The sequence below is a fragment of the Odocoileus virginianus genome, chromosome 23, assembly GCF_023699985.2.
Source record: "Odocoileus virginianus isolate 20LAN1187 ecotype Illinois chromosome 23, Ovbor_1.2, whole genome shotgun sequence".
NCBI lineage: Eukaryota > Metazoa > Chordata > Mammalia > Artiodactyla > Cervidae > Odocoileus > Odocoileus virginianus.
In genome coordinates this window covers 32,591,184-32,603,953 of record NC_069696.1, presented here as the reverse complement: position 1 = coordinate 32,603,953, position 12,770 = coordinate 32,591,184, and the positions used below count along the sequence as shown (strand labels likewise).

General features: G+C 38.7%; 1 protein-coding gene across 1 annotated transcript in view; it reads right to left on the bottom strand.

The window, feature by feature from the left end:
* MRPS35 (mitochondrial ribosomal protein S35) overlaps positions 1–12,770 on the bottom strand; it is a 44,346-nt gene extending 31,576 nt beyond the window's left edge. Inside the window, exons 1-4 of the mRNA XM_020910867.2 lie at positions 12,608–12,770; positions 8,644–8,690; positions 5,977–6,144; positions 3,812–3,872 (exon numbers count right to left, since the gene is read on the bottom strand). Coding sequence (XP_020766526.1) covers positions 3,812–3,872; positions 5,977–6,144; positions 8,644–8,690; positions 12,608–12,719 — 388 coding nt within the window. The 5' untranslated portion in view covers positions 12,720–12,770. The remainder of the gene's footprint in view (positions 1–3,811; positions 3,873–5,976; positions 6,145–8,643; positions 8,691–12,607) is intronic.

Genomic DNA, 12,770 nt, shown 5'->3' with positions numbered 1-12,770 from the left:
CTGTTTTGACTACTACTATTGCTCTGTAATATAGTTTAAGCAGGATGTGTGATGGCTCCAGCTTTGTTCTTCTTTCTCAAAACTGCTTTGGCTATTTGGGGTCTTTTACAGTTCTGAACAAATTTTAGGAGTTTGTTCCATGTCTGGGAAAAATACCTTCGGAATTTTGACAGAGATTGCATTGAATCGGTATATTGGTTTGGGTTTTATGGATGTTTTAACATTATTAATTCTTCCAATCCATATCTTGACACTTATCAGTGTCTTCTTCAATTTCTTTCATCAATATTAGTTTTCAGTATACAGATCTTTCACCCCCTTGGTTAAACACATTCCTAAGTACTTTATTCTTATTTTTATTATGTGTTCATATATATTTTACTTTATTTCTTCCAGTCTTGAGATATAATTGGCATATAGCGCTGTATAAGTTTTAAGTGCTTTTTTAAAAAGCTGGCTTAAAACCCAACATTAAAAAAAATAAAATCATGGCATCTGGTCTCATCACTTTATGGCAAATAGAAGGGGGAAAGGTGGAAGCAGTGATAGATTTCCTCTTTTAGGGCTCCAAAATCACTGTGGATGGTGACTGCAGCCATGAAATTAGAAGACCCTTTGCTTCTTGGAAGGAAACTTATGACAAACCTAGACAGTATATTAAAAAGCAAAGACATCACTTTGCTGACAAAGGTCCATATAGTCAAAGCAATGGTTTTTCAGAATTGAACCATAAAGAAGGCTGAGCGTCAAAGAATTGATGCTTTCAAATTGTGGTGCTGGAAAAGACTCTTGAGAGTCCCTTGGACAGTAAGGAGATCAAACCAGTCACTTGTAAAGGAAATCAACCCTGATTACTCATTGGAAGGATTGATGCTGAAGCTGAAACTCCAACACTTTGGCCACCCGATGAGAACAGCTGACTCAACAGAAAAGACGCTGGGAAAGATGGAAGGCAAAAGGAGAAGGCGGTGGAAGATGATGAGATGGTTGGATAGCATTACTAACTCAATGGACAAGAACTTGAGGAAACTTCAGGAGATAGTGAGGGACAGGGAAGCCTGGCGTGCTGTAGCCCATGGGGTCACAAAGAGTCAGATACAGCTTAGGGGCTGAACAACTGTGCAATTTAAGGTACAGGGCATAATAATTTGAATTACATAAATTATGAAATGATTATCACAATAAATTTAATGACTATCCATCATCTCATATAAATAAAAAATTAAATAAAGAGAAAAAAACTTCTCCCTTGTGATAAGAACTCTTAGGATTTCTTCTCAAAAACTTTCATAGATAACATGTAGTAGTATTAATTATATTTATCATATTATAAATTATATCCTTAGTATTCAGCTACCTTGTAACTGGAAGTCTGCATCTTCTGACTGCCTTCATTCAATTCTTCCTCCCCCCACCCAGTACTTTATTATTTTTGGTGCTATTGTAAATGTTTTACTTAACTTCTCTTTCTTAATCTCCTTCTGAACTCCCACCTTCACTGCAGAAAATGAAACTGATTTTTGTATACTAACTGTATCCTGCAACTTTACTGAATCCATTTATTAATTTTAAAGTTTTTTTGGAGTCATTAGGATTTTATATCAGAGAAGGCAATAGCACCCCACTCCAGTACTCTTGCCTGGAAAATCCCATGGATGGAGGAGCCTGGTGGGCTGTAGTACATGGGGTCACTAAGAGTCGGACACGACTGAGCAACTTCACTTTCACGCACTGGGAAAGGAAATGGCAACCCACTCCAGTATTCCTGCCTGGAAAATCCCAGGGATGGGGGAGCCTTTTGGGCTGCCGTCTATGGGGTTGCACAGAATCAGACACAAAAGAAGCAACGCAGCAGCAGCAAGATTTTATATGCATAAAATAATGTCATCAAAAAAAAATAATGTCATCAGCAAGTAACAACAATTTTCCTTCCTCCTTTCCTATGCCTTTTTTTCCTTCTTCTTGCCTAGCTGCTCTGGCTAGAATTTCCAGCACTATGTTGAATAAAAGGGGTGAAAGTGGGCATCCCTGTCTTGTCCTGATCTTAGAAGAAAAGCTTTTAGCTTTTCATTGCTGTACTATGATATTAGCTTTGAGCTTATTAAATGTGGCCTTTATTATGCTGAAGTTTATTCCCTCTATACACACTGTGTTGAGTTTTCTCATGAAAGGATGCTGAATTCTATCAAATGCCTTTTCTGCATCTACTGAGAAGATCATATGATTTTTATCTTTCATTTTTTTAATGTGATATGTCACACTGATTTACTTGCAGGAGCTGCACCACCCTGTAGGATCCTTTTAATGTACTGTTGAATTTGGTTTGCTAATATTTTGTTGAGGAGTTTTGCATCTATGTTCATCAGGGATATTGGCCTGTATTATTTGCCTTTGTCCAGTTTTGGAATCAGGATAATGCTAAGTTTATGACTTTGGGTGTTCTCTTCTCTTTTACTTTTTTGGAAGTTTGAGAAGGATTGATATTAATTCTTTAAATATTTAGTAGAACAAACCAGTGAATTAGGATTTGGCATTAAGATATACACATGATTACATATAAATAACTAACAATGACCTACTGTATAGCACAGAGAACTATACTCAGTATTTTTAAATAACCTATAAGGGAAAATAATCTATAAAAGTATACATAGATTTATACATATGTTTAATTGAATCACTTTGATGTACTGCTGAAATTAAGTAAGGAAACACTGTAAATCAACTATGATTCAATTAAAACAAAATCACCAATGAAGCCATCTGGAGTGACTCAATCTCCTTACTAGTAACTGGTCCGTTCAGATTTTCTATGCGTGCTTCAGTCTTGGTACATTATAGATTTGTAGGACTGTATTCATTTCTTCTAGGTTGTTCAATTTGTTGGCATAAAAATGTTCACAGTAGTTTCTTAGATTCTTTGCATTTCTGTGATATCAGTTGTAACATCTCCTATTTTATTTTTAATTTTCAAGCTTCTCTGTTTCTTGCTAGATAAAGGTTTGCCTATATTGTTTATCTTTTCAAAAAACAAGTTCTCATTTATCTTTTCTGTTGTCCTGTCTTAATTTATTCCCAGTCCAACCATTATACTTCCTTCCTTCTACTACCTCCGGGCTAAGTTTGTTCTTCTTTTTCTAGTTCCAAGTTAGGTGGCTTAGTTGATATTTTTCTTTATTCTTATGTAGGCTGTTATTGCTATAAAATTACTTCCTTGAACTGCTTTTGAGACAGCCCATATCTCAATATATTTTTGGATGTCTCTTTGATTGCTTCTTCGAATCAGTATGTGTTTAGGGGCATGTTATTTAATCTCCAGATGTTCATGAATTTTCAATAGATTTCTAGTTTCAAATTATTGTGGCTGAAAAAATGTTTGATATGATTTCATTTCTTCTTAATTTCTTCTTAAATTTTACTAAGACTTATTTTATGGTCTAACATGTGATCTATCTTGAAATCATGTTTCATGTGTATTCTACTGCCGTTGAATGGAATGTTCTGTAAATGTCTGTTAAATTCATTGGGTCTAATGTGTGAGCTTAAATCCAATGTCTCCTTACTGATTTTCCATCTGGATGATCTACCCATTGTTGAGGGTGGAGTACTGAAGCCCCTACTATAACTGTATTGCTTTCCATTTCTTCCTTCAATTCTGTAAATATTTTCTATATGTTAAGTGCTCCAATTTGTGATGCCAAATATTTACAAATACTGTATCCTTTTGATAAACTTACCCTTTTATCATTGGAAATGAGATTCCTGTTAAATTAATAAAATATTAAGTTCATATTATAAAACAATCACATACCTTTAAGAGCTTCACAGTGCTTTTTAATTGCTACAGGAGTCAAATGCAGAAAATTGGGAATCTAAAATACAGAATTTTAAAGGATAAATTAGCTAAGTGTCTTTGTTTTTTGATTGTTTTTTTTTGGCCATGCCATGCACAGTGGGATCTTAGTTCCCCAACCAGAGACTGCACAAGGCCACAGCAGTGATAACATCAGGCCCTAACCACTGGATGGCCAAGGAATTCCTGACTAAGTCTCTTAAAAACATGAAACACAATTTTCTCATAAAATTAAATCATAAGCCTCACAAAGCTTGTAATAAATAAAATATATATATATTTTAACATACGGATTCCATGTCACAGATGTTGTAAATTTAAGAAATGAATTTCCTGAAATGAAGATTCAGTACCAAGTATCTTATAAGAATAATGGTAGAGAAAAAAACATTATTTTTATAGTATTATTCCTGCCACAAATCTACAGGTGTACATATTTCCCTTATAAAACTGAAAACACTTAAAGACACAGACCATTGTTTAATAATCTTAATCCCCTGGAATACATACCACTGCAAGACATTTTCTGTTTTATCCTTAACAGATTTTATGAATTGAATGGAATAAATAAACAAAGCAAACAAACCTTAAATAAATAGTTAAATGAACTTGGGGATATGTTTACAATATATTGAGAGGTTCTCTACAGGGCTAATGAAAACTTAGGTAAGGTCAGCGATTTGATTCCTTCAAATAAATAATTAACACTTCCTAGGCTATTTTTAAAATAATGTTAAGTATCTAAAGAGAAAATTTAGTTTAAAGAAACTTATTTAGAAAGAAAATCTGAATAAGCAGAAAGTTCCTCCAAACACTGTGTCTGGAATCTTAAGCACCAATCAGGAAATGGTTATTTTAAACAAGAGAAAACAGACACCAAATAGTGGGAATATGGGGGTGGGTGACTTCATTTTCTATACTTCTATTTTTGAAACGTGACTCAAAGTCATAAAAGGAAAAAAATAATAGTGAATGCTTACACAGCACTTATATTGGCACTGCTTTATGAACTCTGCATATATTACCTCCTTTTACAAGCTTATCCATATAGCACTTACTGGAAACAGATCAGATCACTGGACTAAAGCATACAGGTGATTCTTGAAAGGGACAGCACGCATTAAATGTTCGGATTTTTATATTTATTAAAATTCCATTCACGACCACCATTACAACAGTATAAACATATTGTTATTCTCTCTCACGGTGATATTTTCCAAAGATTTTTTTTTTCTTTAAGTTGAATTCTTCTCTTTCATTTGAAGAAAAGATTAGTTTTACAAGTGTTTGCTTTCTCTCTTGAAATGTTCCCTTGTCCAAATTTCATCTGCCTGTCCCCAGCAGCAGATGATTCCCTCTCCAAGTTACTATCTCATTTTTAAAAAAATTTTTGTTTACTATCTCATTTTTTTACCATCAGCTTTTAGCAAATTTTTGTTTTTCATGAAGTAGAAAATACAGTTTCTGTCATTTAGTAGAAAATACAATTCCTTGATGATAATTTCATTGTATGTAAAAGGAAACCATCTAAGACATGCATTCCCTGGTGATGGACATTTATATTTTAAGAAGTCTACTTTTCATAAATCACAAAAGGTGCTATCAACTCATTAGAGATGCATTTAACTGAAGCATTTAACATGACCTATTTTGCTTCATGAAATAAAGAAGTTTAAGGACCATAACAGTAATAATAAATTAATTTTCTGGGAAGTTTTTAAATCTTTTTTTTAAAGGTAAAAACTTCACATCCCCCCCCCCCCCGCCAATTCTCACTCTCATGTTATTTCATTTAGTTCTGCTTGAAAAACACAATATAGAAAATATACAATAGAAAAGAAAAAGTCCAAAGTAAGCTACAGGACCAATTAACTACCCATTCTTAAATGCCTAGAATTCTTTGAGCCATCTTTACCAGGGATAAGTAAAACATAGTATCCATTATTACCTGGAAAACAACTGAATTAAAATACAGTAAGCTGCTATGCACTGAACCTTGGAGTGTTGGGCGGGGAGGGGGGGAGGAGGGGGGTGAAGGGGGGCAGGGGAAGGGGAGGTGTCAGAGGGAAATCAACATTTATTTAAATATAAGTTTCAGCCAATGAACCAGCAACTTATCCTACCTTTAAAAGTTCCAGATTTCCCTCCTTAGCCATGGGCACTCCCCTTTTTACTGGATAACCCATTCGAATAGGAAGAGGTACTGCAGAGGGTTTAAACGGAGCTGCAACAGGGTAAACACTAGGCCAGTCCTGGTCAACAGACATTTTCTCTGTCCTGGGAGGTAGTGCCTGAAGAATGTAAAACAGTTTAATATTTTAAATATAAACATGAACTTTAATTTTAAAGGAAAAAAGGTACAATTAAGAGAAACACAAGGACTTGCAATCTATATAAAATCTGACCTCCCATAACAGCTGCTGTTGAAATTTTAAAAACCCCAAAAAACAAATCTACCTAAATATTCTTGAACCTACTTATATATCTTTGAGGGTTTCCTCAAACCCTGTGGAAAGGAACCCTTTAATAGCACATTTCCTTTACAAAAAAATTTCTCTTACTTACTGAGTCTTTTAGCAAACTTTCTGCATATTGTTTATGAAGGGGTCAGTAACGGTATATTTTGAATAATTTTTAAAACTTCAATGAAAGTCAGTACATGAGATGACAATGAGGATTAGAAATAAGGAAAACAAGAAATGATAAAAATAAAGAATAAGAATTTAGAAATAAATTAAGATTAAACTATCTGAATAGACCACAATGAGAAATGTCTTCCATGCGCAGAGAATAGGTACATTGATAACTTAGTCAATCACATAAACATTTATTTTATTTTTTAAACTGTATTTGACAGATGGGGATGGCCTGCATTCCCTTTAAACCCAAAAGGAAGGTTCGAAGATGCAAAACTAGGCAACAGCCTTCTAAGCAACAGACCAGTGTAGCACATGTCCTGGAAGCAGTTAGTACTCCTGTGAAAATGAGTACTCTATGTGATTATAAATGGTGCCACTTCAGTTTAGTTCAGTTCAGTCTCTGTCGTGTCCGACTATTTGCGACCCCATGGACTGCAGCACGCCAGGCCTCCCTGTCCATCACCAACTCTCAGAGTCTACTTAAACTCATCTCCATTGAGTCGGTGATGTGCCATTCAACCATCTCATCCCCTGTCGTCCCCTCCTCCTCCTGCCTTCAGTCTTTCCCGGCATCAGGGTCTTTTCAAGTGAGTCAGCCCTTTGCATCAGGTGGCCAAAGTATTGGGAGTTTCAGCTTCAACATCAGTCCCTCCAATGAACACTCAGGACCAATCTCCTTTAGGATGGACTGGTTGGATCTCCCTGCTGTCCAGGGACTCTCAAGAGTCTTCTCCAACACCACAGCTCAAAAGCATCAATTCTTTGGCGCTCAGCTTTCTTTATAGTCCAACTCTCACATCCATACATGACTACTGGAAAAACCATAGCTTTGACTAGATGGACCTTTGTTGGCAAAGTAATGTCTCTGCTTTTTAATATGGTGTCTAGGTTGGTCATAACTTTCAAGGAACAAGCATCTTTTAATTTCATGGTTGCAGTCACCATCTGCAGTGATTTTAGAGCCCCCCAAAATAAAGTATCTCCCCATCTATTTGCCATGGAGTGATGGGACCAGATGCCAGGATCTTAGTTTTCTGAATGCTGAATTTTAAGCCAACTCTTTCACTCTCCTCTTTCACTTTCACCAAGAGGCTCTTTAGTTCTTCTTCACTTTCTGCCATAAGGGTGGTGTCATCTGCATATCTGAGGTTACTGATAATTCTCCCGGCAATCTTGATTCCAGCTTGTGCTTCATCCCTCCCAGCGTTTCTCATGATGTACTCAGCATATAAGTCAAATAAGCAGGGTGACAACATACAGCCTTGACGTACTCGTTTTCCTATTTTGAACCAGTCTGTTGTTACATGTCCAGTTCTAACAGTTGCTTCCTGACCTGCATACAGATTTCTCAAGAGGCAGGTCAGGTGGTCTGATATTCCCATCTCTTTCAGAATTTTCCAGTTTGTGGTGATCCATATAGTCGAAGGCTTTGGCATAGTCAATAAAGCAGAAACAGATGTTTTCTGCAATTCTCTTGCTTTTTCGATGATCTAGCGGATGTTGGCAATTTAATCTCTGGTTTCTCTGTCTTTTCTAAAACCAGCTTGAACATCTGGAAGTTCACAGCCCACGTATTGCTGAAGCCTGGCTTGGAGAATTTTGAGCATTACTTTACTAGCATGTGAGATGAGTGCAACCGTGCAGTAGTCTGAGCATTCTTTGGGACTGCCTTTCTTTGGGATTGGAATAAAAACTGACCTTTTCCAGTCCTGTGACCACTGCTGAGTTTTCCAAATTTGGTGTCATTTAACTTCCAACTAATGTGCCTTTGTTCTGAATCCACATTTATGAAGGGACCTTATAATCTGGATTCCTCCATGAAGATGCCCACAGGGTGAGACCAAACTGGTTAGATGAACGAATATGTCCCAGGCTGCCTGACCGTTCAAGGCATCACCAAAAATAATTTTTTATTCTGGTTTATATATCTATTTCCTGGGAGTAAGTGAGTGAGTCTGCCTCTCAAAAGATGATCCATCCTCAGAGAACTGACAAAACCAATCAAAGACTAGAGACAGGGCTTTGAGGGTCACCCAGTGCACATGCCCTTTCGAAGCCTGCTCGTGTGGCACCCTCTACCTCATAATGAGGATCTGCCTTTAGATTAGAAACCCACATGACAGTCTACACCAGAGCACGTTAACTGCTTACCTTTCTTCTCGGCGGCCTTTCATGTTTGGAGGGTCTTTCTGTTGTAGCTAAAAGACAACACAATAGTTGCAGAGAATTTTATTAGTAAGGAGCTGTTCCACGTTGTTCACGATCCCACAACTCTCACATAATTTATTTAGTAACATAAAAATGAGACAATAATCCATTTTCTGTAAGTTCGGAGACTGAATCATTTTAATGCAAATGAAAAGTCAGAAATACGTTAAGAAAATTCAAGAGTTACTTGAAAATATACTGTGATTGACAACACATGTGCTTATTTGCTCAGTCATGTCCAACTCTCTGTGACCCCATGGACTGCAGCCCTCCAGGCTCCTCTGCCCATGGGGATTCTCCAGGCAAGAACACTAGAGAGGGCTACCATTCCCTTCTCCAGAGGATCTTCCCGACCCAGGGACTGAACCCAGGTCTCTCGCATTATGGGTGGATTCTTTACAGACTGAGCCACCAGGATGATGAGATATAGTTAGCTCATCAACTAAAGATATAATTTCAATAACTTTTAAGGTTGTCAAATACACTCATTTCCCCAAGTTGAAATATCCAGTTAGAAATAAGTATTTTGCATCTTTAAAGACAACTGGTTTGAAATGTTCTAACATATATTTGTGCATATATGGTATTATTCTGTTCTTCACGCACACACACAAAATAACCTTCAGTTTCCTGTCTCTATTGTTAATTAGAACTGCCAATGCTATAATAACATCAATAATAACAAAAATTATAGTTATTCCTAATAAATCACATAACTGTACAAGATAAATTACTTACATATAGTATATTTTAAAATATTAACTTATGTCTCTCTAACTTAATGTTTTGCTATACTAAAATAATATGAAATAATTATATTCAGTACTTTCACACATCCAGACACTGAGCTAAATGCTTTTCATTATCTTATTTAATCTTGTTCTTCACAGTAACTACAAGCATGAAATATATCATCCTTATTTAGGGGTCTTTTAGCCAAGAAAACTAAAGACAAGGAGTTAGGATGATCACAGTTCAGCACAAAAGGCTTCACACTCTGAACTACTGTCTCCAGCTTCACTTAATTTCACAAAGCCCTAGGCTACACCGGACTTTCAGTACCAGGCCCGAGTTGTCCTCTGAACTTTCTGTTCTCTCTGCCTAGAATGTGTCTCCCTTTCATCTGCCTGGCTTCTGTCCTCTACCCCCTCTCCGCCTCATTTCTTGATCTGATAAATTCTTATTCACCCCTCAACAGTAATTCACTGATGCATTAAAAAGTTGCTTGAGTGATAATGTGTACCAGCAACTCAAAAGGCAGCCAAGAACAACAGACACACAGTCCTTGCTCTTACTGAATGCGGTCAGTCAAGTAAGATAACTATTTAGCAAGAAATTTCAATAAACAGTGATAAATATTAATGTAAACATATAGCAGGGGACCCAACTTAGTCAATTAATTGGGGAAAATATCCCTGAAGTGTACTTTCAGCTAAAACCTTAAAGATGAGCTGGAGGCAGCCAGGGGAACAGGCAAGTAAGAACAAATGTTCTAGAGTGAAAGAGAAGATGGAAAATCAAAGTAAACAAGTTCAAAATGGCTGAAATTTAAGAGTAGGGCATAAAAAGCACCCAGAAGAGTGGTATTCAATATGTCAGAGACACGGACTTTCCTGATGGTCCAGTCGCTAAGATTCTGCACTCAAAACGCAGGGGGGCCTGTGTTCCAGCCCTGGTCAGGGAACTAGATCTCACATGCCTCAACTAAGAGCCAGCGCAGCTAGATAAATAAATTTTAGAAAATTTTAAATGAAAGGTCAGAGATACATTCAATAGGCATCTCAACTAAAACAGACCATAGACAGAGCTCTTGATTTCTTTCTTCAGTTTCCTCAGTTCCTGTAAACAGTATCACCATTCATCCATTGCTCAAAAATCTAACATGCTTCCTAGAGACTTCCTCAAGGCCCCATATCAAATCCATCAGGGAGTCATGTTAGTGCTACCTTCAAAATATATCCCAAATCCAACCACACCAGCATCTCCACTGTTAGGTCAATCCAAGTCACCACCATCTCATTTGAAGCATTACAACAGCTTTCAAACTGGTCTCCTGGCTCCCACTCTTACACCAAGCTCGCCAAACAGCAGTCAGCGATCTTTCAAAAGTATAAATCACATTACACACTTCCTGTTCAAAACCTACCAATGTGATTCCAAACTTATTTATAATAAAATCCAAGCCAAATGCCTACAAGCCTTACCAGATTGGGTCATTATGTATCTTTCTGACATCTTTTACTTCTCTTTACTCACTTGAGCTCCAGCCACATTGGTCTTCTTTCTGTTTCTTGGTCACACCCATAACCTCGTTCTACTTTTGAGCTTCTGTACTTTCAGCTCCCTATACCAACAGGCTCTTCCCACAGATGCTCAAGCAGCACTTCCTCAGGCAGTTCTTTCCTGACTATCGGATCTTGTCTTGCCTGACAGCCTCTATTGCCCTAATCTGTTCTTCTCAAGACCCTATTTTATTTTTCTTCATAGCATCTGACATTGTTTACCTATTTATAATCTGATTTCCTACCAAGAATGTAAACTTCATGAGATAAAGGACTTGTTTTTATTTTTAGTATTATTCGTTCATTTATTTATTTTTGGCTGCACTAGGTCTTCAGTGTTGGGCAGGCTTTTCTCTAGTTGCAGCGAAGGAAGGCTTCTCGTTGCCGAAGGTGGCTTCTCCTGTCGTGGAGCACAGGCTCTGTGGTCTTCGGGTTTCAGTAGTTGCGACACCCGGACTCTAGGGTACAGGCTCAGTAGTGGTGCACTGGTTTACTTGCTATGCTGCATGTCCCTGACCAGGGATCAAACCCTTTCTTCCTGCATTGGGAGGTGGATTCTTAACCAATGACCACCAGGGGAGTCCGAAGGGCCCTGCTATATTCCAGGATCTAGAACGCTACCTAGCACACAGTAGGAGTTAAGTATTTGCAGAATGAACAGATGAATGATTAAAAAGTGTTAAGACAACTAAGCGCTATGATGATGCATTAAGGAATTTACCGTTTATCTCGAAGCAACGAAAAATCTTTTCTGTATTTTGAACATGGGAGTGGCAAGTTAAGATTCGCTTTTTTGCACGCTTCATTCTGGCTGTCGTGAGAATCCAATGCAGGAGAGCAAGAGCAGAAATAGAGACCAGCAAAGAAACTATGATAGAAGGGAGATATGGTGGCCTAAACTGGACAGTGAGAAGTATGAATATTAGAAATATTACAGAAAATAGCACGGATAAGACAAGACGAATGACTGGCAACGGTCCCTCGACAGAGCTTTTTTTGACTCTTGAGGGTTCCTGCTTGGTGTTCCCATCCTCATACTGTATTCACGCTTCTACTAACAGCACCTCACACTGCCCAGTACTCCCACCTAGTCTACCCACAGCTAGACTTTTCCACTAGATTCCTCCAAGGCAAGAACGGTATCGGGCAGCGCTAAAATCTCTCTTTAATGAAGGTCACCTCAGTAACGCCTATTGAATGAAGGTCAACCCCCTTTGGTGACATAGCTTGTTCCAGGCCATTTCTGTAGCTCTCTTAAACGTCGGGAACATCTGTGCTTCGGCATCACCCAACAAATATTACGAGAACCAGCAACCAGAGAGACTTGTGCTGCTGGCCCTGCGAAAGACGACCAGAAAGCGCAGGTCACGCAGATGGCGGGGGAGCAAGCCGCCGGCGCCCCGAGGACCAGACACAGAAGCTGACTGCCAGGACCCAGGCGACACTCCGCGCAGGGGACACACCTAAGCCCGCGGCTTTCCTGTAGACGGACCCGTGGCCGGCTACGGAGGACGTACTGGCATCCCCAGGGTGGCTCTGGCTCCGCCGCCGCAGCCGCCATCACGCGCCCGTACTCCGCCCGCTCACAGCCCCCAAAGCCCGGAGGCGACGCGGCAGACACTCACGCGGGCTTAGTCTCGGAGCGCCAGTGACAGGAGACACAGCGGTGGAAAAGGCACGAAGGGTCCTGGCTCGCGTCTGCAGAGCCAACCACGCAGGGAGCGAGGGGGCCGCCATTGCGGCGAAGACGGCGAGCGGGAAGGGACAAGCGCGGCTCCGGGTCAAGGG